The sequence below is a fragment of the Neolamprologus multifasciatus genome, chromosome 1 (genome assembly GCF_963576455.1).
Source record: "Neolamprologus multifasciatus chromosome 1, fNeoMul1.2, whole genome shotgun sequence".
Taxonomy (NCBI): Eukaryota; Metazoa; Chordata; class Actinopteri; order Cichliformes; family Cichlidae; genus Neolamprologus; species Neolamprologus multifasciatus.
Window position 1 is genome coordinate 6,808,079 of NC_140439.1, and position 25,467 is coordinate 6,833,545.

Genomic DNA, 25,467 nt, shown 5'->3' on the forward strand with positions numbered 1-25,467 from the left:
TTTCTTTTAAGATACACAGCATGAGCACTGGAAATCATCATAAAGTCCTGCTTCAGCTGCAGTTTGGAGAAGGTGAGGTCTGTTGTTAGTGTTCGTCCTCTGCAGCGGCACTGGATGCTCGTCACATGGTTTCTTTCTGTCTCATTTTTATTTCATAAAACTTTAAGTTGAGGTCCTTACGTAACGTGTCCCATTCTCATTTTCACCTTTCTGTCTCTCGTTCACACAAAGGTTGCCTTTGTTTCAGTGAGAGATTTTCATCTTAAAAGATTAGTCTGTTAAGTAACAAGCGGAGGGAGGCAAACAGGTTGGTGCCATTTGCTGTGCAAAAATAACATTACCTAATCTGAATGACAAACCCATAGAGTCGTAGGTGAAGATCATGAGATGTCCCATTAGATGAGCAGCAATAGCTGGACCAGTGTGTCTGGCAACAACCAAACGACAACCTAATTTGATGCTCAGTTTGATGTTTCTCCCATGTGACTGGCTGAATTCATATTTGTGCTGAAGAGTGATTGTGCCTAATACATGGCTCCTGACTGTAGTCTTGTTATTGAGTAGCACTCCCATTGGATGATACTACCATCAGCGTGTTTCACTGTAGAAATGGTACCAGCCAGATGTGAAGAATTTACTGGACTCAGACTTATTACTTACTAACCATTTAAATATCTGCACCACCAAACTCAACAATACATTTTTTTTGTTAACTTGACTGTTAATTAAATCCCTAAACGTGATGCTACATTGTCTTTGACCAAATGTTATTCTATGAATCACTTTTAAATGATTAAGTGGCAAGGTTTAAAACATTTGTTCCTCCACTTGCTTCATTTCACGTGAATGTTAAACCTTGCTCCACTCTCCCTCCCTTCTGTGCAGCCCTTAATCTGCTGCGTTTAGTTATTAGCTGGACTGGAATGTGTTGGGGTTCTTGGGCCAAGCTGTCCTGACACGTTGCAGCAGCACCAACAGACTGCTGACTGGAGCTGGACCAGGAGGAGTCCTCTGGATCTTTATTTGTCCTGCTTCACCTGTATGACTTGATTAAACAGCTGCAATGAATCAGAGCAAAGAGGGAGTTGAGCCTTTTCAATATTCCTATTATGACTATTCAGACTGGTACTCAAACAACGCAGAGCCTACAAAACCACCCAAAGAGTGAGTATAAAAAAGTTGAGTCAAAGGTGTCAAATGGGGCCATAAGCATTGATTATTTGCACAGGTGGGGTCCTGGTACATCAACAAGGTCAGGAAAGTGCTGAGATGTGGTGGTTTGACTTGTTTTAGACTTACTTTGCACATTTTTTAATGATGGTTTTATTCTTTATTTTCTTTTTGTCGCAGAGTTATTTTACCATGTGACCCGACAGCAGATGACAAGCTCTTCCATATATGTATATTATCGATATCAGTAAGTATACTTGGACCTGACTACTCTCTTAAGGGCGGGGGGTTGTTTTGTTGGGTTACTGCAGATAAATTGGGGTCACTTAAAATACAGTATAATATCAAACTTGTTGAACACATTAGCACTCTCCATCACCATATTCCAAACACCAAAAGAGGGAATAATTTAGAAGAATGATGTTCTTCTTAATCCAGTACAGATCCACAGACGTGGAGAATCAATATTACAGTGCACTGATCTGGTTGTACATGGTGACACAACACCTTACTCAAGTCACTGAGTGTTGCTTTTTTTTCTTTAACTTGTCACCATCTAAGTTATGATCATATGGGAAATAATGCTAATAATGCATTAATTTAACGGACCTATAGGCTACTGTAGTAGCACAATGAAATGTAGTATTTATAGCTTTGCTTCATTAATGTATAACTGCAAATTGTTGTTGTGTTAGTTAGGCTAAAATAAGTCCCTTTATAATGTAAAAGGTGTCTAAGGAGATGCAGCTTTAAAAAGTAAAGTATTATATATTACTCTTTACTTTTCTTTGAAGTAATGCAATGCAATTAATTACTTAGTAATTCATTAGTAATTCATTACACTACTCATTAAAATGCAATAAAAATAAGAGGATGCATATCCACTCCTCAAAGGCTGTATCACCCCACAAGCTTTTTTCCTCCTGCACAAGAACTGAAATTGGCTGATTGTGGCGCAAATCAGAATCAGAATCAGAATCAGAATACTTTAATAAGTGCACAGAAAAAAAAAGTTTGTTAGATGGGTTTTTTTTATCCACCTGTGTGCAGATGACTGAAGAATGCAGTTTATAACACAAGCAGTGGCAACGTTTAAACTGTAATGAAATGACTGAATTTAGTTCAGTAACAAGCTACATTACTGTGTTGCTGAAAATGTAGTGTGATTACAGTAATGTGTTACTTTGTATTCTGTTACACCCAACACTGCTTGTTTCTACAGTAAGGCAGAATGAACAAGAAAAACACTGATAACTTTGTAGTTTCTTGGGAATGCATGGCTTAAGCAGTTGATTGCAATCATAGACTGTATAAAAAAAGTCGACATTGTCACCAATGTAATCCGCTAGTCATCTTAGTCTTAAGATAGCTTTTTGCAAACAAACATAACAAGCAGGGGTCAGCTCTGACTCACAAGCCAATAAATTTTTATGCAGTATCAGCTAAAATTCTAGATTTGAATGTTTGCTGCCAACACAGCTTGAACATTTAAACTATTCTCCTTTTAAGTGGAACATAATGAGAAGATGAGAGAGGTTCATGTCCCAGTACGTCCTTTGGTGCATTTTCCAGGAATCCGTCAGTTGTCTTTGCTCCCAAAGGATATGCTATTTAGGGACTTTTACTGTCATTTAGCCTTCAACCAATTACGAATGAACACAACTGACTCAGTCATAAAAATCCTTCTACTGTATATAGAATGGACACGACCCAATTTCATTGTACGGTAAACAATCTGAAAAACTATTAGAGGTGGGTCATGAAATATGTTTTCTACCAAACAAGGTTATTTTCTTCTGATTTATAGGTCAGTTCCTGACATATCTAGAGTGCTGTGTTATTTTGGAAAGTTGAAGTTTTAATGAGCTCCTGGAGCTGGCAAAGGCTGAGAATAACCGGAACTGATAAACGCAATCAAATACAACTTAGCCCTGAAAGATAGGGGGCACAGTAATGCCTTATCATTTAGTGACATGACAGCATATTAAGAATAACGTTTGCATTTCACCATTTGTACCTGAAACGAATGTCATAATCCTGTCCTATCATTTCAAGGAAGCATTCGATTACACTTGTTTACAAGTGTGTTACAAACAGTCTTTTTTTATGAATCTGCCAACATTTTGGGGCAGCTTTTGACAAAAGGAAACTTTTTAGAACAAGCTAGCCTAAAGTTGCGTTTACAGCATGTAATGTAAAAAAATGTTTACTGTATTAGTATATAATGACAATCACTGATGTGGCATTAACTGTATGACGCGTAACTGAAGATCTAAAAATTTGTCCTTCCATCTAGCTGGTGATCATGTTAATCCTGGCAGGTCTCACCAGGAAAAATAAATTCTGCCAGGGTTTTGCAAGAGGATCCTCAAGCGTCTTCAGGTAAATTTGGTAAATACAAATTTAACTGCACATTTGTCTCATGTTATCTGAGCCTCCCTGTGTGATATCACAGTCCAGCCAACTTCCTGGATCAGACTCAGAAAAAAGGAGTGGTTATGGCTGTTTTTGGACTGGTGTTCAGCAAGCTGGCAATGCTGGTGATCACCCCAGACCCTCTGCCTTTCTCCAAAGATACTCCAGCAGATATTAAAGGTAGACATCTGAATGCTTGTTTGTTCTTTAGTTGTAATGAAGATTGTAATTGCTTCAGTTATATGGTGGTTTGATTATCATGCCAGTCAGTAGTTTTTGAACATACACTGCATTTATTATTATCCCTTTATTATTATGAATCAGATTATTTATGTGGAGGATTCTAGAGAGTCCTTGTTTTTCCATATTGTCTATACTGATTAGATTAGAGGTTTCATTTTAGGAACTGATATGCCCTGTCTTTTTTTGGGTCCTTTTTTTCCAGAGTACATGAAGATAATCGCCATATTTTATTACCCAATCCTGTATTATCCTCTGTTGGTATGTGGAACTCTGCAGCGCAAAGCAGGTTATGTATTTGGGACACTGCTCTCCTTCACTCACTTTGGAGTCCTGGTGTGGCAGAAATTTGACTGTCCAAAGACTCCAGAGGTAAAATACCAACAAAAAAATACTGATGTATAATGTTTAAGGGAAACAAATGAATTTCATATCTGAGAAGAATACTTTCTTTAAAAGTTGACGTTGCACTTCTGTTTTCAACGTCAGACTTGGTATAAAAAATCCTACACAGATTTCAAATATCTGCTGAATTTAAAGACATTTGTTGCTATGCAACCTCATGGTAGATTTTGAGGTGCATGAACAAGCTACTGTGGCAACAACTCAACCAATCCCAAAGATTTTCCTTTCCATGTTTCACTTTCATGACATGCTTGTACAGTGTTGATCTTGCTTCTAGTTGTAGCAGACACAAGCTAGTCCAGTTAAAAAGTTTGAAAACAGTGCAAAAGCTGGAAGAAATAAAACCCAAACAAGATGGGAACAGCCAAGTCTGGTTATAGTTGTTTAACTTTTGTGATTTGTCATTTAGTAAGTCCTTTAGTAACTGATAATTTTATAACATTTTGGGTTTGTATAAAAACAGTGATTACATCACGTTACAATTGAAAGAACTGATACTTTAAAGGACAGCATATTTTATTTGTTTACAGATCTATAAATACTATGCTCTACTCGCAAGTCTGCCTCAGCTGGCCTGCCTTGCATATCTCTGCATTCAGTTCCCTTTGCTGTTTGTGAGAGGACCAAAGACGGACGAGGTGAGAAAAGTCAGAATACACAAACATTCTAAATTTCAACATTCTAAAAATGTATGATATTTATCTCTGGCTGTGGCTGGTGCACATGAATAAGTACGTAACATAGTTCAATTATGTAAAACAGAACTGTGATTACAATGAGCAGCTTGTGCAGAAAAAGAACAGGTTTAATGCTGTGTCCTTCAGCAGATTATGACGGGAGAGGTGACATTTTCCCACCTTCAAATATATTAATTCAAGACTTATACTTCAAAAGCAGATTAAATCTCCAACAAACACTAATTGGTAACATTGAAATTACAGAGTTATGAAGGAAATTAAACTTGTAGTTATGTTCTGAAATACTGACACCTTAAAATGTTTTTGCTCACAGGACCTTGACAGCAGCTACTACACCAACTATGTGAAGTTACTTCTCAAGAAAAAGTCCTCAACTGCCAGGTGAGCTGAGATTAAAGAGTGATTTATTTTATGAGACTCAGATTGGTGACACATAAAAAACATGATAGAGGTCGGGATCATATTTCAATGAAGACGACAAAATTTATAATGAAAGCTTGCTCACTGGCAGTTTTGCTGCTGACTTTAATGTGTTCACTTCCAGTTCCATTAACTGTGCCATTACAGTGAGCTAGCAGCTCTTTATTGCAGTGTGATCATTTTCTGACTTCTCAGTTTCAGAATGTGATATGTGACAAAGGCCTGATAATGTTTGTAGGTTTATTTTTAATAGATATTTATAGAGTAGTATTTGCTAAAGATTTTCTTCTTTTCCTTTCAGAATATTCTTTTCTTTCTATATTGTATTAGCTGACTGTCACTGGTTCAGAGCCCAGGCTCCACAAGTTATAAGCTAAAATAATCACTGTTTTGGAGTAACTTCAAAAATGAGATTAGTGGAGTCTAGCATTTGATATTAAATCAACTGATCATTTGCTTCTCTAGCTTCATGCAAATCAAATTAATTGCACTTTCAAGCCACATGCCAAAATTATTTTTTTGTGTGTGTTTTAAAAGTGAGATTCCTACTGGCTTCAATTGTGTAATGGTGTATAATCCTTTAAACCCACAAATATGTTGAAATTTACCACATGCCTCACCACATGTATGCATGATTTTCATTCAAAGTAAAAGCATTTTAAAACTGTGGATTACCTACAGTGGGGCAAAAAAGTATTTAGTCAGCCACCGATTGTGCAAGTTCCCCCACTTAAAATGATGACAGAGGTCAGTAATTTGCACCAGAGGTACACTTCAACTGTGAGAGACAGAATGTGAAAAAAAAATCCATGAATTCACATGGTAGGATTTGTAAAGAATTTATTCGTAAATCAGGGTGGAAAATAAGTATTTGGTCACCTCAAACAAGGAAAATCCCTGGCTCTCACAGACCTGTAACGTCTTCTGTAAGAAGCTTTTCTGTCCCCCACTCGTTACCTGTATGAATGGCACCTGTTTGACCTCATCATCTGTATAAAAGACACCTGTCCACAGCCTCAACCAGTCAGACTCCAAACTCCGCCATGGCCAAGACCAAAAAGCTTTCGAAGGACACCAGGAAAAGAATTGTAGACCTGCACCAGACTGGGAAGAGTGAATCTACAATAGGCAAGCAGCTTGGTGTGAAAAAATCAACTGTGGGAGCAATCATCAGAAAATGGAAGACATACAAGACCACTGATAATCTCCCTCGATCTGGGGCTCCACGCAAGATCTCATCCCGTGGGGTCAAAATGATCATGAGAACGGTGAGCAAAGATCCCAGAACCACACGGGGGGACCTGGTGAATGACCTGCAGAGAGCTGGGACCAAAGTAACAAAGGTCACCATCAGTAACACACTACAACGGCAGGGAATCAAATCCCGCAGTGCCAGACGTGTTCCGCTGCTGAAGCCAGTGCATGTCCAGGCCCGTCTGAAGTTTGCCAGAGAGCACATGGATGATACAGCAGAGGATTGGGAGAATGTCATGTGGTCAGATGAAACCAAAGTAGAACTTTTTGGTATAAACTCAACTCGTCGTGTTTGGAGGAAGAAGAATACTGAGTTGCATCCCAAGAACACCATACCTACTGTGAAGCATGGGGGTGGAAACATCATGCTATGGGGCTGTTTTTCTGCCAAGGGGACAGGACGACTGATCCGTGTTAAGGACAGAATGAATGGGGCCAAGTATCGTGAGATTTTGAGCCAAAACCTCCTTCCATCAGTGAGAACTTTGAAGATGAAACGAGGCTGGGTCTTCCAACTTGACAATGATCCAAAACACACCGCCCGGGCAACAAAGGAGTGGCTCCGTAAGAAGCATTTGAAAGTCCTGGAGTGGCCTAGCCAGTCTCCAGACCTCAACCCCATAGAAAATCTGTGGCGGGAGTTGAAAGTCCGTGTTGCTCGGCGACAGCCCCAAAACATCACTGCTCTTGAGAAGATCTGCATGGAGGAATGGGCCAAAATACCAGCTACTGTGTGTGCAAACCTGGTAAAGACCTATAGTAAACGTTTGACCTCTGTTATTGCCAACAAAGGTTATGTTACAAAGTATTGAGTTGTATTTTTGTTATTGACCAAATACTTATTTTCCACCCTGATTTACGAATAAATTCTTTACAAATCCTACCATGTGAATTCATGGATTTTTTTTTCACATTCTGTCTCTCACAGTTGAAGTGTACCTCTGGTGCAAATTACTGACCTCTGTCATCATTTTAAGTGGGGGAACTTGCACAATCGGTGGCTGACTAAATACTTTTTTGCCCCACTGTATATTTGCTTGCAATATAGGTAATCCACCTTAAAGATCCAGATTACTGTTAAGACTGATAGGAAGAAGAGGAAGAACAAATTTATTTTCAAAACAAGGTACAAAGAAGTTTACGTGCAATTAAAGAAGTATGAGTGAAGGTATTATTTAAAGACAGGCCAAAAGCAAGTGACAGTTTTTAAAAATAAAGTAAATGCTGAATTAAAAAAGATGAAGTGTTAGCTTTGTTTATCCAGCCCATTGAACAATTAAGGTGCTTACAGAAGGTTTACCGTATATTTCGGGGGATAAACCTCTATAACCGAAATGATCATTGCAAAATGGGATTTGGATATTTATTCAACTTTACCTTACTTTAATTCTGAATCAGCTCAAGTTTGTTTTCTTTGTCTTTGTTGTGTGAGCAAAAAATGAGAACAGTGCATTAATCTAATCAAGATCAAATGAATACATAATGTAGTATTTTCTAAATTATTTATAGACAAGGTTTTTTTTAAATTTTGAGAACTGTAATATGCATAAATAAACAACTAAGTTAATATCCTTGTTGAAATTTTATTTATTTAAAGATATTTTTTAAGCATTTATTGAATAAATACTTACTGTAAGAGTTAGATGTGAACCAGAATAGGAGGAAATATAGTACTACAGTGTTGCAATGGAGCTTGTGGCCTTGAATTGTTACTGTAGAAAATGTTTGGTTACTAGCGTAACCCAGATTCTCTGAAAACTATGATACTGATTGTGATTATCTGATGGATCATACCGGAGGGCTCTTCCCACAGTGAGGTACTGGGGGAGGCTTGAAGGGGAACTTCTAATTCAGTTGCAGATATCAACAATACATAAGTAAATAAGTTAAATAAATTAAATATAAATCGCATTCATGTATTTTGCAGCTCTCACGACTTGTTCTCTTGTAGTTCGTCAGCATCTGACAAACCAGCGCTTGCAGAGAGAATTCTGGAGGTGATTAAGGGTTACATTTATATTCCTGAAAAAGGTGAGTGTTCTCATACAGATATATTTTTTATGTAACGCTGACTTAACTTCTTCTGCATATCTGACATATTGGAAATGCTGCAGTAACCTACTTGATCATTTTTCCTTTCAGTGTTTCGTTTTCCACTGAAGCTGGCGGTATCATTTTTTGTTACCTGTGTGGCTATATACCATGTGAGCTTAAATAAGCCAATAATACCTTTACCTATTTTAAAATGTCATACCATCTTGGTTCATTTGTTTTACTTTCACCATTGCCTGTTTCACCCTACAGACCGCACTCTTGATAGTTGTCCTGGTGGTGCCCACTCTCCACATTGTTCGTGCTGGTATTGATGAAAATATCGCCTTCTTGTTACTGGGTTTTGGGATTGTGTTATCAGATGACAGGATGGAGGTTGTTAGAATTGTAACTCTTTACACATGGCTGCTGGAAGGTATGTGTGTCTGTTTGCTGTCCCTGAAACAAAATACCAAAGTATTTTTGTTTTAAAGTAAGACTAATTTGTTTTTTCTTTTGCATCATTTGCTTGTTAGTATGCTACCTCTGTGCGATGACCCTGTCTTGCTTGGTCAGCCTTATTATGCTCATGAGGTCCATGGTTCTCCACAGGTATGTGCAGTAAATCCTCAGAGACTGGAGGCATTGGTTAAAGGAAACTCTATTTTCTCCATGAAAAGTTTACTTATTCTGAATACTGATTATAGTCTAACCCCAATATTGTCAGACTTCTCATTGTTGCCTGATGATAAGTATTTCAACTTTGTTACTTATTTTTCTCTAGATTTTTCTAGGCCTTCCTGTCTGAACCTGTGTCACTGGCTTAATGTGTTTCAGATCAAACCTAAGAGGACTGTATAAGGGAGACATTTACAAGCTTTGCAACAACCAGAAAACCATGCATCCGTCTAGACCTGGTGTTGTCTGTTGGATGGGCTTGACGGGATACCAGGCTGCAATCGTCAGCCTTGGTAAAGCTTGAATAAACTGACTTTAGTTTTAAGAATAATGCTGGAAAATACCACATCATGAAAAGAAAAAAAAAAAACCCTTTCGCTTGTCCTTTTAATAGGGATTGTCTCTCAAAAAGTTTTTTGTCCGAAGAAAAGAACTACAACTAAAAAAGACAGGCTGTTGATCTGGATGGCATGTTCCCTTATTACCATGAATGCACTCATTGTAGTTTACTAAAGTACTAACTATGTAGTAATCCAGCTTTGCAAATGCTTGTGAGTGATGCTTGATAAAACCTATAGTGCTGGCCATTTAAAAAAGGCTTAAGGGCAAATAGAAGAAGCTCTTTGAAGAAATGGAATAAGATTTTAAGATTTTTACTTTTGATCTTTTTGCTCATTTAATTACATTAGAAATGCAGAAATAGCAGAATTCATTCTTTAGACCGCCACAACCACAAAACACTTCAAATGGACTGATTTGTTAAAAAAATGGCTCAGATGAAAAAAAAAAACTTTTAGAAATGCTTTTAATATTCAAAGTGGCCTGTTTCTGTGTTAACTCTGCAGGAATGGCTATCCAGACCATTGTGTTTTTCATCTGCTTCTTGTTCCTGGTGTTTTTGATCATTATCCCAGTGTTTTACGGCCGTAACATCATTGTCTTTGAAATTGCAGGAAAGGCATGGTGAGTCAGCAACAATTCATATAGCTCTTTCCTTTTTTCTCTTTTCATGAATCAATGATTCAAAACACTTTCATTTTCCACCTTTGTGATGTCTCAGGCCGGCCTGGGTCACACTGATACTGATTACAGGGCTTCAGCATGTGACTGCTAAGTTCGCTTTCATCAAACAAAAAGCCGGCACAAGAGACCTGAACAACAGGTGTGTTTGTTTAGTCCTACTCATTTGTTGGAATGCAGTTTAATTAGGTTTTGTTTATTACTTAGACATTTTAATTATTAGTTGTAATTTTATTTTTGTTCGATACTAATAAAAATGCAATGTAATTCTGAGGATGAAACTGTTTAATTATTAGTAACAAGTGTCAATTATTTAGTTTAGCTCTTTTACAGCATAAATGATGTCTTTCAAAGAACTGAATAAATAAATAAATGGTTTTCCAACTATTAGTACTGAAGGCTTTGTATCTGTATCGTCAAAAAATACTAAAGAAGTAGATTAAGTAGATTACAACATGAAACCCTTCTCACTGGGATTCAACTTGTTAATTAGAGACATGCAACTACTTCTGAGGACACTGGGGTCTTTGTTTTGTGGGAGAGGGGGCCTCAGAGAGTTTCTGTTGAGTAGTTTTAGCTTTATGCTGAAAACTGATTCAAAAACGTGCATTTAATACAAAGAAATTGTTTAATTAATTTATTGTTTAATTGTTAAAGAATAATGAGTGGGTTTATTTAATTTTGTACTGGGGCATAAAGTTGGAGAACAAAGAACAAATCTAGCTGAAAGGGTTGAGATTTCTTGAGTTTTAGGACCTATTATGGTCCAACCTCAAATACCATTTCCCACAATGCAACTCAGAATCCTTTATTTGTTATTACTTCATTTAAAAATGTGAAGCCTCCACTCATCAGAGGTCAGCACTTTCAGGGTCACAAGCTCTGTCACAGGCTTTGTATTGCTAATGTAATTAACTTCATGTTTACACTCAGTTTTTTCTCACAGTCTCCTCCATGATGCTTTTCAGAGAGAGTCTGTTCCTCCTGACGTACCTGCTGTTCCTAATCAACACTGTGGTGGGGCTGGTTGTTGCCATATGGAGAATAGTAATAACAGCTTTGTACAACATCATCCATCTTGGTCGTATTGATGTCAGTCTGCTGCATCGCACAGCAGAGTCCTATGACCCAGGTACGATTCATTCAATTTGTCTAGAATCCCGGAGTATTGAGGAATAGGCTATATAGACCTTTGTGAACACATCCTTTATGTACAGTAACACTGTTACTAATTTTAATCATCTTGAATGACTTGATGATAATAACAAAAGTATGCAATTGCATTTTTCAGACAGTCTGATTTAAATTCTACTCTGTGACCTTTGACTCTATTTAGCCTACTGCTACTACACACACTTCCTGAAGGTGGAGGTCAGTCAGTCGCACCCGGTGATGAAGGCTTTCTGTGGGCTGCTGCTGGACATGATGGTTGGGGGTGGGAGAGCTGGACAGAAAATACAAGATGCAGAGGAAGGTAGAAATCCTAAACTGGAAACACATAAAGACAAACATCCTCTGTCTCTCACACACACACACACACAAACACAGTCCAGCTTTTGTGCCACTACATTTAAAACATATTGAACATTAAGTATTTAATAAGAATGTAATAATAGTGCTTTATGGAAAAAAATGCGTTGTGGGCAGGAGAGGGAGTTGTTGTAATACCTAGAATGATCACAATTGGAAAAAATTAAGCAGTGCTGACTTATTCTTTTAATACAGCCGTGGTTTAACTTCTGTGCTGAAGGCCACAATGTGTTACTCTCAACATGTCAAGCTCAGCTCTACACTGTCCAGCTTAATTATCCTCACTGTCAGGAAGAGCTTTTACAATAGACTCAGCTAATTGCTAATGCTAATGCTGTGGTCCAATCATAATAATATGTTTATTATTTAGCATTTCTGCTTATTATGCTGCCATGCTGAAATATGCATCCTGGCAATCCTCACTTTATGATTATTACTACTGCATGTTGTAATTGTGTAACATTGTTAGTATAAATGATAAAAAATTTAGCTTACAGGAAAGAGCAACATTTATCACTTTAGAATGGCATGCCAAAATTAGCACAGGACCATTGTGTTTTCATTAAATCCACTTTTCTCTACATCATATTATAAGTTGCTGACTCTCAGATGAATATGCTTGTAATGACAAATATCAAAATGGATATTTAGTTGTGTAGCTTTCACTGACTACAATTTCTAAACCCACAGAGCTGCCAAATACAGACGGCTTTGAGTGTTTCTCCACAATGTGTTCTTTTCAGTGACACACACATAAAGCATGCTACATGGGGTTGTAGCAATTTCTTAGCCACTGTTTTCAAAATACGTCATGCATACATTGATACATGACACTAAGCATATTCAGTCCCTTGGTTTGCTGTCTCGTTCTGCCCTCAGCCTGCTCCTCCTTCATGCTTTCAGGGATTCAGGAGAATAAACCAAGCAAGGCGAACAGCAGTCAAAGGATTCGCTCTCGCTGGCAGCTGATGTACACACTGGTTAACAACCCCTCCCTGCTGGGCTCCAGGAAGCATTTTCAGACTCTGCAGAACTCGGAGAACGTCCTGAATGGCACCCCCAACCAAACCTCCAAAAAGGGCAGCAAGACGGAGGCCAGCAAGCTGGGCGCAGAGCCAGCAGAGCCCCCTGAAAGCCAAGAAAAAACAGAATGAGTTTGAGTTGGCAATATATTTCAAAATTGTACTGGGTGTGATCTGCATTAAACAAACCTGCAAGTGCTAAATATAACTACTGCAATCGACCGCTTTGCTTCAGAGATCTTTTAGCATTTAACTTACGTAAATAGTTGTCTAAATGATTCTGTTTATTTCTCTTAGGTTAGCTTTAGGCAACAAAAACATTACATTAAGATCACATCCAGAAAGCACAAAAGTACAGAATATATGTACTTAAACAGAAGTACAGATACTAGTGTTAAAAAATACGTATGGATTCAACTTCTATGCTAAAGTAAAAAAGTACCGGCTCTGAAATGAACTCAAAGTAATAAAAGTAGCTCTTTGGAGAGTGTTTCTACCACCTATTTTTGTGCAAAGTTAGCTGAACTCTGTGCTGTATTAATGTAATGATAAAATAATATCAGTAGAGGGAACAATAAACTTGTTTCAGTCTCATTTTTAATTCTAATAAATGTATTCAGCTTGAATCGATTATGTAGAACATGAAAAGAGAAAAAGAAGGAAATAAAATAAATAGCTCTGTTTTCTGTTGCTTACATTGTAGAGGCTGATTTTGCCTCTAAAAATGAGTACAGTCAGGGGTTAAAGTGAGATTCACCAGGTGGAGGAAACCTAAAATCAGTTCTAATGGCTCAGAGTGGGGAAAAGAAAAGAATCACAACTCACATTAATTTCTAATGTGAGCTCCAGTAGATTTTCTTAGTGTACAGGCTGTGATCAGCTGACCTGCTGCTCTTTGTGGATTTATACACCTAATATTAACAAGATGTGAGCAGATGTTTCATAAGCTGTCCTGACTGATTTCTATCCTGACAGTATTCTGTTTAACTTTTTACTAGACAGTCACTGTGCACAAGTCACACACCGTTCTTTACTTCAAATGCATCACAGTACAGACTAACTAACCTTCTCACCCTGCACTAATCTGTAGAGTATTTTCATAAATAACACAGTTAGGGTTAGTCTACCTCAGTTTTTGTTGCAGCTTGTTTCACAATATGAAAAAACATGTAACATGTACAGACCCAATATCTGATTTAGAATAAAATAGACCTTTATTGTCATGTACAATAAAAGTATGGAAATTATTATTTAAAAACATGATGACATCATGTAAGAGTTAAACGTCTGGTTTATCAAATCCTGAGGAAATAGCTGTAGTCCTTATCTCTCTTCTTCCTCTCCTGTCCTGTCTTTCTTATCTCCATCTCTGAATGAATTTAGCTCTCTGACTTTTCTCTCCCTGTGAAATAAGCAGTAGCAGCAGACAAACTGCGCACAAACAGTGTTTTTGATGATGCGTGTTGTGCTGATAAAAATGTTGTATTTGAAATTACCTGCCACTAAAAATATGTCACTCCATTTTTGTTTTGTCCTCTTCTGTTAGGCTAGCTAGATGCTGAAGTACTTGTGTTGTGTTGGTGTTGTGCCAGAAAAAAATAAAGCACAAACCACTTTAACCCCTGACTTTGGCACACAGGTTTGCCTCTTTCATCTCTTTCCCCTGGTGACTAATACATGAACAGGACTGCCTGTCTTGAGTTACTGTTCAGGCTTAAATCGGCTTGATGTTTGAAGGCCCGCAGTGACGTAAAATAATAACTCCCTGTAAAATGTTTTAAAACAAAAGTAACAAGTCTGTTAAGAAGTAGTACAGATATTTATTTTAAAATGTAGGGTGTAAAAGTAAAATGTTGTCAGAAAAAAAACTACTCAAGTAAAGTACAAATACCTGAAAATGCTACTCAAGTTCAGTAAGTTTTTGTACTTTGTTACTGTATGTGTAACAAAGTACATCACAGGCATTGTATGTGAAGTTTGTGTTTACTGAGATAGCTCACAGAACTCCCTCACACAACAGTTATAGCGACAGAGTTCTCTTTGCCACAAATTGACTCCACCAGTTAAAACTACTGAAAGTGCTGCAGGGACACACTAAAACAAGCCTGACCCAAAGGAACCACTGTGCATTTCTCGGTGCCAGAGAATAAAGGATGTGCTGAGAAGTTCCCAGTTGGTGACCCAAAGGGTCAGAGACCCTAGGTAGTCTACAACTTAATATGTGGTTATAACCTTGAGGTTGATTGGAGTGTCTATCACTAAAGTATCCCCGCAGAGTGTACATCACATTTCAACCAACCAAAAGGAACTCTGAAGAAATGTGGCTGCGAAAAGAAGATCCAATGGGATTCCAAAAGAAATATTAATAACAATGCAGGTCTCAGCTCATGTATGAAAAATATAATTCAGTTTTGTTAACCTTTACAGTATTGTTCAATTAGTCTGGAAGCCTTTTTAATTAGTTAATACTGACTTGCATGGCGCACAGTCTGATGGCAGTGATCAATGTCAGCATCAGACATGCAGCACGGAGTCAATAAGCAGTCCTACTTTATTTTTGTCTGGGGTTAAGGTAGCTATGCCAGCTCATACTGATTGCATATTTGTGTTCTCAGTGGTGTAGGAGGATTTTTAAGACCATGGACGGGCAAATTTATATATAAACCAACTACACAGCAAAATCTCACAAGCTGAAGATACAAATAATTTATATTTACTCTAGTATAAACATTGTTTTCTGCTGCAGAATACAGTGTATGATCTTAATATGCTGTTAGAAGACTGTATGTGTGTATGTTTTTATTTACATTTCAGCTTTGTCATAATGATGGTATTGCATGTTATCTCATATTTAGAGACCTAATTACAGTTTCCTATTAGTTTCCTATTATGTTTGCTGTTTTACATACAAGTCCTGAAGATAAATAAAAAAGCAAAAAGATAATGTGCTAGTAAATTTGCATATTTCTTTTTTAAGTCATTCTTTTAAATCTATGTCAATATTTTTTTAAAAGAAAATTCACAGTTTTTATATGAATTTATTTTGTTGATGACTGTAAATCACTATCCAATAATGCATGCATCTCCCCTGCTCCCATTCCTGGTGAATGCAGCTGAATTCTGTAAATTCTAATGCTTTTAAAAAAATTAATATTAAATAGAGTGGAACCCTGACTTACGAAATTAATTCGTTCCCGAGGGTCTTTCGTAAGTCGAAAATTTTTGTAAGTAGAAGCACCCATCGCACCTTTTGAGTGAATGATAGGCTATAGGCTAATTGCTAACTGTAACAACAATATGTAGTTCAAGTGGAACAGCAAAGCGCAAGTCACATGATTCAGAAGGCATTGTGGGCATTGTAGGCATTCTGGGCTCAGCCAATCAGAGCCAGCGGATTTCGTTACACGGACATTTTGCCGTTACAGGGGCAGAAATATTGCCGTTAAGTGCCTTCATAACTTGAATTTTTCATTAAATGGGGTATTCGTAAGTCGGGGTTCCAATGTACTAAGAATATTAAGCAAATATATTAAATACTATATGTTTTTATGGTTTAATACAGTTCTTGCTTGGTGAGTGAAAATATCCTGAAATGTAAATGTTTCAGACTGGGCTGACATCTTATTACTGTTAAAGAAAGACAATAAAATAAAAGGGTAAATAATGGAGGACATGCTGACCAGGGTAAGGATATACTACTTTACTGTAATTTAACAGTAACATTTTCCTCCTGTGTACTCTTCCAAATACCAGAATTTATCATATGTTTAGTGTTTATTGATCTTATTATCTTAATCATTAAGCAGCTTTCTTGTTTGATCTAGTCATTAGGAAGTTTTTACTAAGAAGTAAAGTCTTTTACTTCCTGTTCACATGATCATTTTTTACAAGAACTTGTGCATCATCTTCCATGCATGTACATTTCACCTATTGCATTATTATTTTCTGATTAACAAAACAATGTCAGTGCTTCAAGATGTGCACTGTGAAATTAAATTTGAATGAATAAGAAATTACTTTTTAAAAGTAAACAGGACTGACAGTTGAGGTACACATTAGCCCCTCAGTGCATTAGCATTAGGCATAACTGTTCCTTAGGTGACTGAATATGTGTAGGCAGAGCATGATAAATCTGAGTGAGCATGAATAGCCCATAAACAAAAGCACTGACAGAAAGTTTAGAAGGGCTAACAGGCCATTCTAACAGGCCATATGCTCCTTAACATGAACGCATATGTAAGCCTTCAGTGCAGCAGTAATAATACATGCTGTTGTAGGATTTGTAAAAAAAAAATTGTAAAAAAATTGTAAAAAAAAAAAAAAAAAATTGTAAAAAAGAAATAAACAAAAGAGAGTGATAGAGAGACGTTCCAATGAGTCACAGTGCACGGACAAGTGGACAAGTTACATGAGAAGTACAGGCCAGAATGCTTGAACTGTATGGGTACTTCTTTGCTGCGGGCGTTCTCTTAGGTCCACTCTCAATTGCTCCATTTCATCACAAAGCATCAATTAAAAATTGTTCTGAGTGATCATCTTTATCCTGTCATGAAACATTTATGTTCTGATAGGAATGACTCCAGCCACATCCCAAGACTGGTTACTGAATAATCTGATGAATATAAATATGACACAAATCATATGCTATGGCGTTCACAGGGTTAGACACGTTAGCGTGCTCTCCACCATCAAAAGCATGACATTTGTTTGAAGAATGGCGCTTTGCCCCTGCTATGTGGATTAGAAGGACTTGGAGAATATACTGTAGGTATGCCAAGGTACACTGACAGCTGTGCTGGCAGCATGTCGTAGCCCACTTTGAATTTTGAGAGAGAGGAAAATAATGTGGGTTTTTTTTTTTTCAAACTTTATTGAGGCACATAGGAATAGGGCAGTTACAATATTTAAACACTTTGGTAAAAACATACTGTTTCCTTTATCACAGGGATAAAAAAAACAAAAAACAACAGAAAATAGACAACAAGAAATACTGATCTAAAGTTATTATTTGGGCCATTTTTAAGACACAACATACGGTGACTCCACAACAGGCAGCATGCAGGTCCTCTAACACTGTGCCCTGGGAAAAACATCAGGACGGACACATGGCCCAGATACAACAGAGCAATAACAGAGCACACACACACTCATAGGTGCTTCTATGTTTGGAGTAGGGTGTCTACATTTTATCACGATGGAGTCTGTTTAAAGCAGCCTTATATTTGGAGTCAACACACTTCTCCTTATTGGACATGTTTACCGTATAGCTGAACAAAGTGCTCACAGCTGCAGTACACAAAGATTTGATCTTTTTTTTAATGAAACAACACAGTTTTCATTAACATTTAAACTCCATTAAGTGATTTTTTATTAAATGTCTATTTTAAGCCACTACACTCCTAATAGAAACACACACATTTACTTTAAAGCAGAATATAGGCATATTTATTAGTACTGATTTCACTACGCACACTGCTTTGCGCTGCAATTCATATGTGACACAAGTCAATCAGCATTTTTTCCCTTAATCAAACCTTGATTGTGACTGTTGTACTCATCCTGACAGGCAGAAATGTGTGCTCTCATCCATGACCTGCCTACTGTTATCTAGAAACAGGTTTAGCAACAGTGCTTAAAAATGAATGAGATATCAACGTTTCTGAGGTTACATAGGCTTTCATTTCTTGTCATACCTGCACTCATGTAAATGTGGATATAACCGTTGAATAACTGGTCTGAAAAAACATTTACATACAGGACTTAGTGTCAGTTAGTCATAGAAATTCTTAATAGATATTCAATCCCTACTGTGGAAATTTTACCTTCACACCACAGAAGATTTTATTCTTGCTCTTGTGGTCATACCGTGAATTCTTAACTCGTACCTTTCTGATTTTATGTAAACAGCATTTACTGAGATAGAGTTACTAAAATTTGGTCAAGTCCGTGCATGTTTTGTGGGGCTGTTTTTTCTTTCTCAAGATCACCAGTACTGAAATAAATTTTTAAAAAGACGTTTAAATAGTATACTTGCTCCCCGTGATTGTCTATCACTATGTGTATTTTCGTGTAGATCTGTATCTAGGTGCACATTTAAAAATTTAAAAGACTTTTTTTATTCAAAGAAGAAAATCAGGAATTCTGCAGATATGGTGACAGTGCATACTTCCTCTATGCTTTTCAGTTTGCTTTCTTTCTCCAACTTTCTCCAACTTTTTATTACAGTTTTCGTAAATTCACTGTAACCTCGAACTTCACCAGGCAGAACAGATCTCTGCAATAAATACACTTCACCCTACAAGCGTGATATTAGAAAGTCTACACACTGCGTGGTTTGCCCACGTGTGAACAGAGCAGGCGATAGTGTGCCCGGTGATGAACATCACATCCTACCTCCTGCACGCTCCTCACAATAGCGAGGAGTGTTTTCAGTAGTGAATACACATCTGTACAGACAATCCCCTGTTTTCTCTTACATGTGTGAAAATGGCCATTAGCAAAGGAACTCTTTTTACCTTTAGTTGTTTAGTGCTAAGATCAATCAATGGTCACCATGGTGATAATCATGTTCTCACCAAGAAGAGAAACTTCTTCCCAAATTTTAAAATAATAATTTTCAAGTCATCTCTTAACAAGTAAGAAGTGTACAGACAATTCCTGCTTTGATGGAGGGGATTTTATCGGCGCGTTGTTGTCCTATTTGCTGAACTGGAGAATCTGGAAAATTTCCACAAGTGATCAATAGACAGGCAACCAGTTGCCCATCCAATCACTGAATGCTGCAGCATGGATTGTTGTTTCAAGCGAGTATAGTAAAGTCATATTTCTATGAAACTGAATGGCACCAACAAATGAAGCAACATATTGATTAACAAACAAATGATAAACAATCCTGGATCCAAGATAATTAAATTCATACATCTAAACTACATCAGTAGTCACATTTTAGGGGGAATATGGTTTCCAAAGGCATCATCTACGATAATTTAAACCAGGGCACTGTGTTTCAGCTCCTCCGTGGAACCTTTTGATTTAAATTATCATGGTTTGGGTTAAATTCCATGGAGACTGGTCTTGCGCAGCTAATATTTACATAATTGATAAAAAATGGAGCATCAGAGAAAGGTGAGAATATAACTGATATGTTAATTACAATCAGTATTAATGAAACAAATACAATCATTCTGGAGGATGTCGTTTAGTTGTGTGGGATTGTAATTTTGAGGTGGTGGGGATGTTACGAAAGCAAGTTACATTATATCACAGGTAGTGACAAGTTACTGATTGGGATATTTGTAATTAGTTGTAATATTCACTGCTTCAGCTCCCAGAGGCAGCCTGTCACTGTACTCAGATCCCACCTCACAGTCGTCCAAATTCCCCCTGCACTGAGACAAAGTAAAGGAGTCGGTCACCACACTCTCTTCCGTATCGGCCTCCTTGTCCCCATCTCCGCTCTCCGTCTCGTCTTCCTCTTCATCCAGCTGGCTGCTGTCAATCTTCTTCAGAGACTCGGCGTGAGGTGCGTAGATGTTGAAGTTGGTGGTGAGGTTCCTCTCTATGTGATACTGGTCTTTGGCCTTAAGGATCAGCTTGTAGGTCTTGCTGCGGTACTTGTACACCAGGTGGAAGCACGTAGCCCCGAGCAGAGGCACAGTGGACACGGTCAGGAGGCAGATGCTGACTGAGATGATGATGAAAAGGTTTGGCACCTTCCTTCTTGTGGTGAACAGCACGTGGACCTCACAGTCCTCCCCTCTGTAGGTCAGGCAGAGGGAATAGTTGGTGCCTGGTCGCAAACCGCTGAACTGATACGAGTTGACGCCATCCCTGATCTTCGACCACTGCACGGCAGAATGTTTTAGGTCCGCGGTGACACACAGATACAAGCCATTTGAAGGGGCTTTTTCTGAGATGTCTGGAAGGCCGTGGTGCTCTTTGTTGTCAGAGGTGGCATCAGCTGCCTGGTTGCCCTTTTGTCTGGCCATGAGAAGAGGATTGAGTCGCACTGTTGCCTGTGTTTCTGACACTCCTAATGCAATCACACCAAAGTCAAACATGTATTTGATGTCATCTAGGCTCCCGTTTGAGACAGGACTCGAAATATAGCTCGTATTAGCCGTCAAACCACATTTGCTAGATAGATATTTTGTTAAATCCTCATTAGGTTCGGAAACGCTGTCTGCAGTTGGTGGGTGAGTGGGTATGATGCTCGTAATTTTTTTTCTCTGCACAGCATTAAAAGCAGATGCTTTGACTGTTTCCTGGCGTGTAGATGGGTTTGTTTTAGTGTAAGTGGGTACTGTGGTCATTTGCTTTGTGGGTGTTGGTGTAGACAGCGCCATCACCTCAACTAAAACCGAATCCTCCGCTCTTCCAAGCTCATTTGTGGCAGAGCAGCTGTAGTTGCCCCCATCTTCCTTCCTGAGGTTTGAAACGAGAAGTGTGCCGTTATTAAAGACTTTGATTGAATCCGACTCGTAGGACACCGAGGAGTCCTCGCTGGATTCTGCAGAGCCCTCCTCAGCGAACAACAAAGCCAGCTCCTGTTTTCGGCTTTTGCTGTGAATGCTCCACAGGACTAGTGGTTTTGGGTTTCCTTTGAATTCACAAGTCAAGACCAGTTTGCTGCCCTCATAGAATTGTGCATTATCTGACTCAGTCCATACTGTGACATTGGGGCTTGTACATTTTGTCTCAGGCAGTTTCCTGATCTCCATTCCTTTAAATTTCTCTGGTGTTGCACAAGTGATGGGGCTGTGCTCAGTGAGTGAGATGGTGGTTGTTGAAATCCAAACTCTGAACCATTCCAGGGAGCAGGTGCAAGCGAATGGATTATTATAAATCTGCAAATGTGACAAAGACAGCAAACCTTCAAATGTTCCTTCAGCTATGGTCACAAATCTGTTATTGTTGAGCCGAAGAGACTTCAGATCTTTCAGGTTGGAGAAGGCGTCCATTGGCAGGCTGACCATCTCATTGTGATTCATCTTCAGCATATACAGTCCTGTGAGGTTCTGTAGATCCTCCCAAGGAAAGTCTACTATTTTATTGTGGCTGATGTCTAAGTTTTGCAGATGAAGCAAAGGCACAAGCGTCCCCTGTTCAATGGACACAATCTCATTGTGTGACATCCACAAGGAAATCAACCTGGTGACATTGTCAAATGTCCCCAGAAGTAGTACACTGATTTTATTAGCAGAGAGACTAATGGTCGCAACACTGGGAGGAAAACCCTCTGGGACTTTATCTAACTCCTTGTAGGAGCAATCTGCAAAGAGACGGCTGTATTTAACCGAGCAGGTGCAGAGCTGAGGGCAGAACAGTCCTGTGGTGAAGGCTGTAGAGACCCACAAAGTGAAGAAGAGGATGTATGCAGCTGCCATTCTTCTGTTTCTGTAAAATGGAGTCACAGTCCATCTGTTAGTGAGTGCATTAAATCAGATAAAAAGTGCTGCGAAATAGTATCTGCCCCCTTCCTGATTTTTAAAAAAGTAAAACCATCATTTAAAAACTGGATTTTGTATTAACTCTGGTTATCTTTGTTTAACCTGAACATTTGTCTGATGATCTGAAATATGTAAGTGTGACAAATATGCAAAAAACTATAAAACAGGCAAATACTTTTTCACAGTGCTGTAAAAGACAATATTAAAAAGAAGAAAAATTGGCATATAAACAACATGAAAATGGAGCATGTTTATATAATCCAAGACAGATTTGTAAATCATTCAGAGAGGCTCCAAATGAGTTCAAAAAGCTGGAGAGAGTCCTGACTGCATTAATGAGTGTGCACACTGCTCTCTCTGTCAGTCTGCAGCCTGACAGACGCTACACAAAAAATCTAATTTTCCCAACATTTACACCATCGATACAGTGAGCTTACAGATCACCTTACTTTTAGCCAAACTGTGTATTTGTGCTTGAGACTTTACATGGAAAGGAAATGCACACAAAACATCATTTAAATAATTTGCTTCATAACTTGAAAGGACTGATAATCTTTAGAATTCATGCAATTAAAATAAAATGAAGCTTTTTCTGTTAAAACAGCACAGAGGTGGTTCCAGCTGGAATACTGCTCTATGACTTCAAAGTGTTCTCAATTAGAAAGCCAAAAGCAGTGAAGTTTGAATGTTTAAGATCCTGGCCAGCAAACAAAATTAAACCAAAAATATAAAGTCTCAAATATTTACAGAGTGTCTCTGGCTCAGTAAATGTTACTGATGCTCTAACTGAGCCCATCTCCTGCAGATACAAGACTAATTATGGAGAAATTTCACTTAGGCTTTGGAATTCCTGCAGATACAAAAGCAAAACTGTCACTTTTTTTCACAGTTTTTATAATTTTAACAGTGACAGACAGATTGACCATACCATCATCTAAAGAAACAACTTAGAAACAAAGCCACTGACATCTATCAGTCTGGAAAGTGTTACAAAGCAATTCCTAGCCCTTTGGGACTCCCGCAAACCACTTTGAGAGCCATTATCCACAAATGGAAAAAATTTTAACAGTGGTAAAGTCCGGTCCAGCAAAATGTTAATTTCTCAGTTATTTCTCTGGCTCAGTAAATGTCACTGATGAAAGCTTTAGGTTTATCCATTTCCTGCTGGCACACGAAAAGCTGTGGAGAAATCTCATTACAGTTCCTGCAGAGACACAGACACTGTTCCATGCAGAGAACATGAAATAATATTTAGCATGCATGAGTTATTAATCTATTTACAATACAATGCTAACCTGTTTTACACCGTGCCGTCTCACTTTTGTTCTTTCTGCGATTCACATAAAACAATATCTAACTGTACTGGGGAAAGAATGCCCCACCGCTGATATTCCTCAAGTTTCTTCTCTATTTCTCTTTAAATATTTTCACGCATTCGTGGCTTTCCCTCATGCCAGCTCTGTACACGTTTCTATCGGAAATGGCAAACAAGGAGGAGCCCTGTAGCGTCTGGAAAATCAGGAAAGAAAAGAAAACAGTGACAACGATGTAATTTTCGAAGCTTCGAAGGAATGCGCTGACAAACTGCAGTGAGTCAGTGTATCCTTCAAAGCAGCAGCGGTGGAGCTGAGTGCTGGGCCGCTGGGGAAAGCCTCTGGTTTCAAACTACGCAGCAGCCTCTGTCCTTGGTTCTGAAAGATGAGCCGCGCGTCTGCGTCCACGCACCCTGTAATGTCGCTGTGAAAGAAACATCTTTAAACTGTGAAGCTCGCCACCCGCTGTTGGTCGACCAAAACACCAAAGTTTTCCTGTGCGCAGAGACTTCGACGTTGGGTCAGCATGTAAAAATAATGCGGGAGGAAAGAGCACACCTATTCTCTGCGTTAGCGGCCCCAAAACCGGTGACGTGCTTACCTGCGTGTGATTTGTTTTGCTTGTTTCTGCAGAGAAGCCGCTGTTTGCAGTCACGGCAGTGTGAGCTTCAGGCCGGATGGAAGTTTAAAGCTGAATGTGACTTAGCTCGGCTCTCTGGCTGCCTCTACATGATGAAAACACGCGTGTCTCCTGGGATATATGTCAAACTGAGGTATCCCCCCCTCCACACACACACATACACATCTCCCCTACTCATACTCAGCCCCGGACAGAACTGCACCAGTGTCTTCCCCCCCAAAAAAAATTTAAAGGGGAATTGACCGGCTTGGTTTGAAAGACATGGCGACTGATGTGAGAGCTCTTTAAATATGGCAGAGCTGCTTAATCATGACAGCAGCAGCCAGCGATTATCCTGCTGATCAGCCAGATAGTTATTCATCAAGTCTTCATGTGTATTTCAAAGCTGGCTTACTTATCGTACTCAGTTAGTTACAGTTAGTTAGTTGTAGTTAGCATCTGTAAATGCGTATTTGTGCTTCTGGTGGTTTCCCCAGAAATTGTGTGAAATAGTGAAATAAACCTGCATCTGAAGCGGGAAAGAGGTTTTGAACAGACAGCATCACGTTTTCTGATATCAAACAAAACCAAGTTCCTCTCATGCCCACTTAAATCTGGCTCCAAAACAAAACATTTCACTCAGACTTCAATGTTAAAATATCTGAAATATCAAAGGAAAAAGCATTAAAAGATTTTAAACCTTCGAAAATGACCTAGACCTGAAAAACAGAGAACCAGTATATGATCATAGCCAAGAGGTCTGTGCATTTCTACCAAGTTGAAACAGGGCCAGCTTTAATCTTATCTAGTACCAGTCTGAAACACAGGATGGGAGCTGAGTGAGTGTATACAGTTCAACAAGAGAGGTCTTTCCGCTGCCTCGGGATCTGGAGCTGTGAGGGATACACACCTGTGTTCAGTCTAGCACAGCAGCAAATTCAGAAAATTTGAATTAGGAAGCACTGTTCAGGCATCACTAACAATGCAGCAAGTAGAACCTGGGTTGCCCTTGCTTTTGGCAGGGGTATCAAAATAAGGCACATGGGCCAGAACCGGCCCAGCAAAGACTCCAATCTGGCCCAGCTTCATGGCTTTGGAAAATGTGAAGGAGGACATCAGTTCTGGATGTTTGACAGAATTTTCTGTCAAACATTACAGCTTTTGCTATACTCATCGTACACCAGAGTACTTAAGTAAAAGAAA

General features: G+C 38.6%; 1 protein-coding gene and 1 pseudogene across 4 annotated transcripts; one reads left to right on the plus strand and one right to left on the minus strand.

The window, feature by feature from the left end:
- Nucleotides 1-910: 910 nt before the first annotated feature.
- Nucleotides 911-15,827, plus strand: LOC146525240 (receptor for retinol uptake stra6-like). 2 transcript variants are annotated; one of them, XM_085158367.1, is made up of 17 exons: nucleotides 911-1,164; nucleotides 1,351-1,417; nucleotides 3,467-3,552; nucleotides 3,626-3,765; nucleotides 4,031-4,197; nucleotides 4,761-4,868; nucleotides 5,242-5,309; nucleotides 8,554-8,633; nucleotides 8,745-8,806; nucleotides 8,907-9,069; nucleotides 9,170-9,245; nucleotides 9,471-9,604; nucleotides 10,157-10,274; nucleotides 10,372-10,473; nucleotides 11,300-11,463; nucleotides 11,668-11,805; nucleotides 12,741-15,827. In XM_085158367.1, exons 1-17 carry the CDS (start codon nucleotides 1,064-1,066, stop codon nucleotides 13,013-13,015), a joined length of 2,049 nt encoding a protein of 682 aa, XP_085014493.1. In that variant the 5' UTR covers nucleotides 911-1,063; the 3' UTR covers nucleotides 13,016-15,827. The 2 variants fall into 2 exon arrangements, with proteins under 2 accessions (XP_085014493.1, XP_085014502.1); XM_085158376.1 differs by having other exon boundaries at nucleotides 912-1,164; nucleotides 12,765-15,827.
- LOC146525241 (immunoglobulin superfamily containing leucine-rich repeat protein 2 pseudogene) lies at nucleotides 14,684-24,518 on the minus strand (annotated as a pseudogene). 2 transcript variants are annotated; one of them, XR_014873934.1, is made up of 2 exons: nucleotides 24,247-24,518; nucleotides 14,684-22,279 (listed from the first exon to the last, which is right to left on the minus strand). The product of XR_014873934.1 is annotated as an immunoglobulin superfamily containing leucine-rich repeat protein 2 pseudogene, transcript variant X1 (transcript). The 2 variants fall into 2 exon arrangements; XR_014873935.1 differs by lacking the exon at nucleotides 24,247-24,518 and adding an exon at nucleotides 23,628-24,240.
- Between the last annotated feature and the right edge of the window lie 949 nt (nucleotides 24,519-25,467).

What these genes read in the sequence shown, in the direction of transcription:
- LOC146525240 (XM_085158367.1), top strand. Translation starts at nt 1,064, where the DNA reads ATGAATCAGAGCAAAGAGGGAGTTGAGCCTTTTCAATATTCCTATTAT. An exon ending in GGCTGCAATCGTCAGCCTTG is followed by an intron (nt 9,605 to 10,156) that starts GTAAAGCTTGAA and finishes TTAACTCTGCAG; the next exon opens with GAATGGCTATCCAGACCATT. An exon ending in AGCAGAGTCCTATGACCCAG is followed by an intron (nt 11,464 to 11,667) that starts GTACGATTCATT and finishes GACTCTATTTAG; the next exon opens with CCTACTGCTACTACACACAC.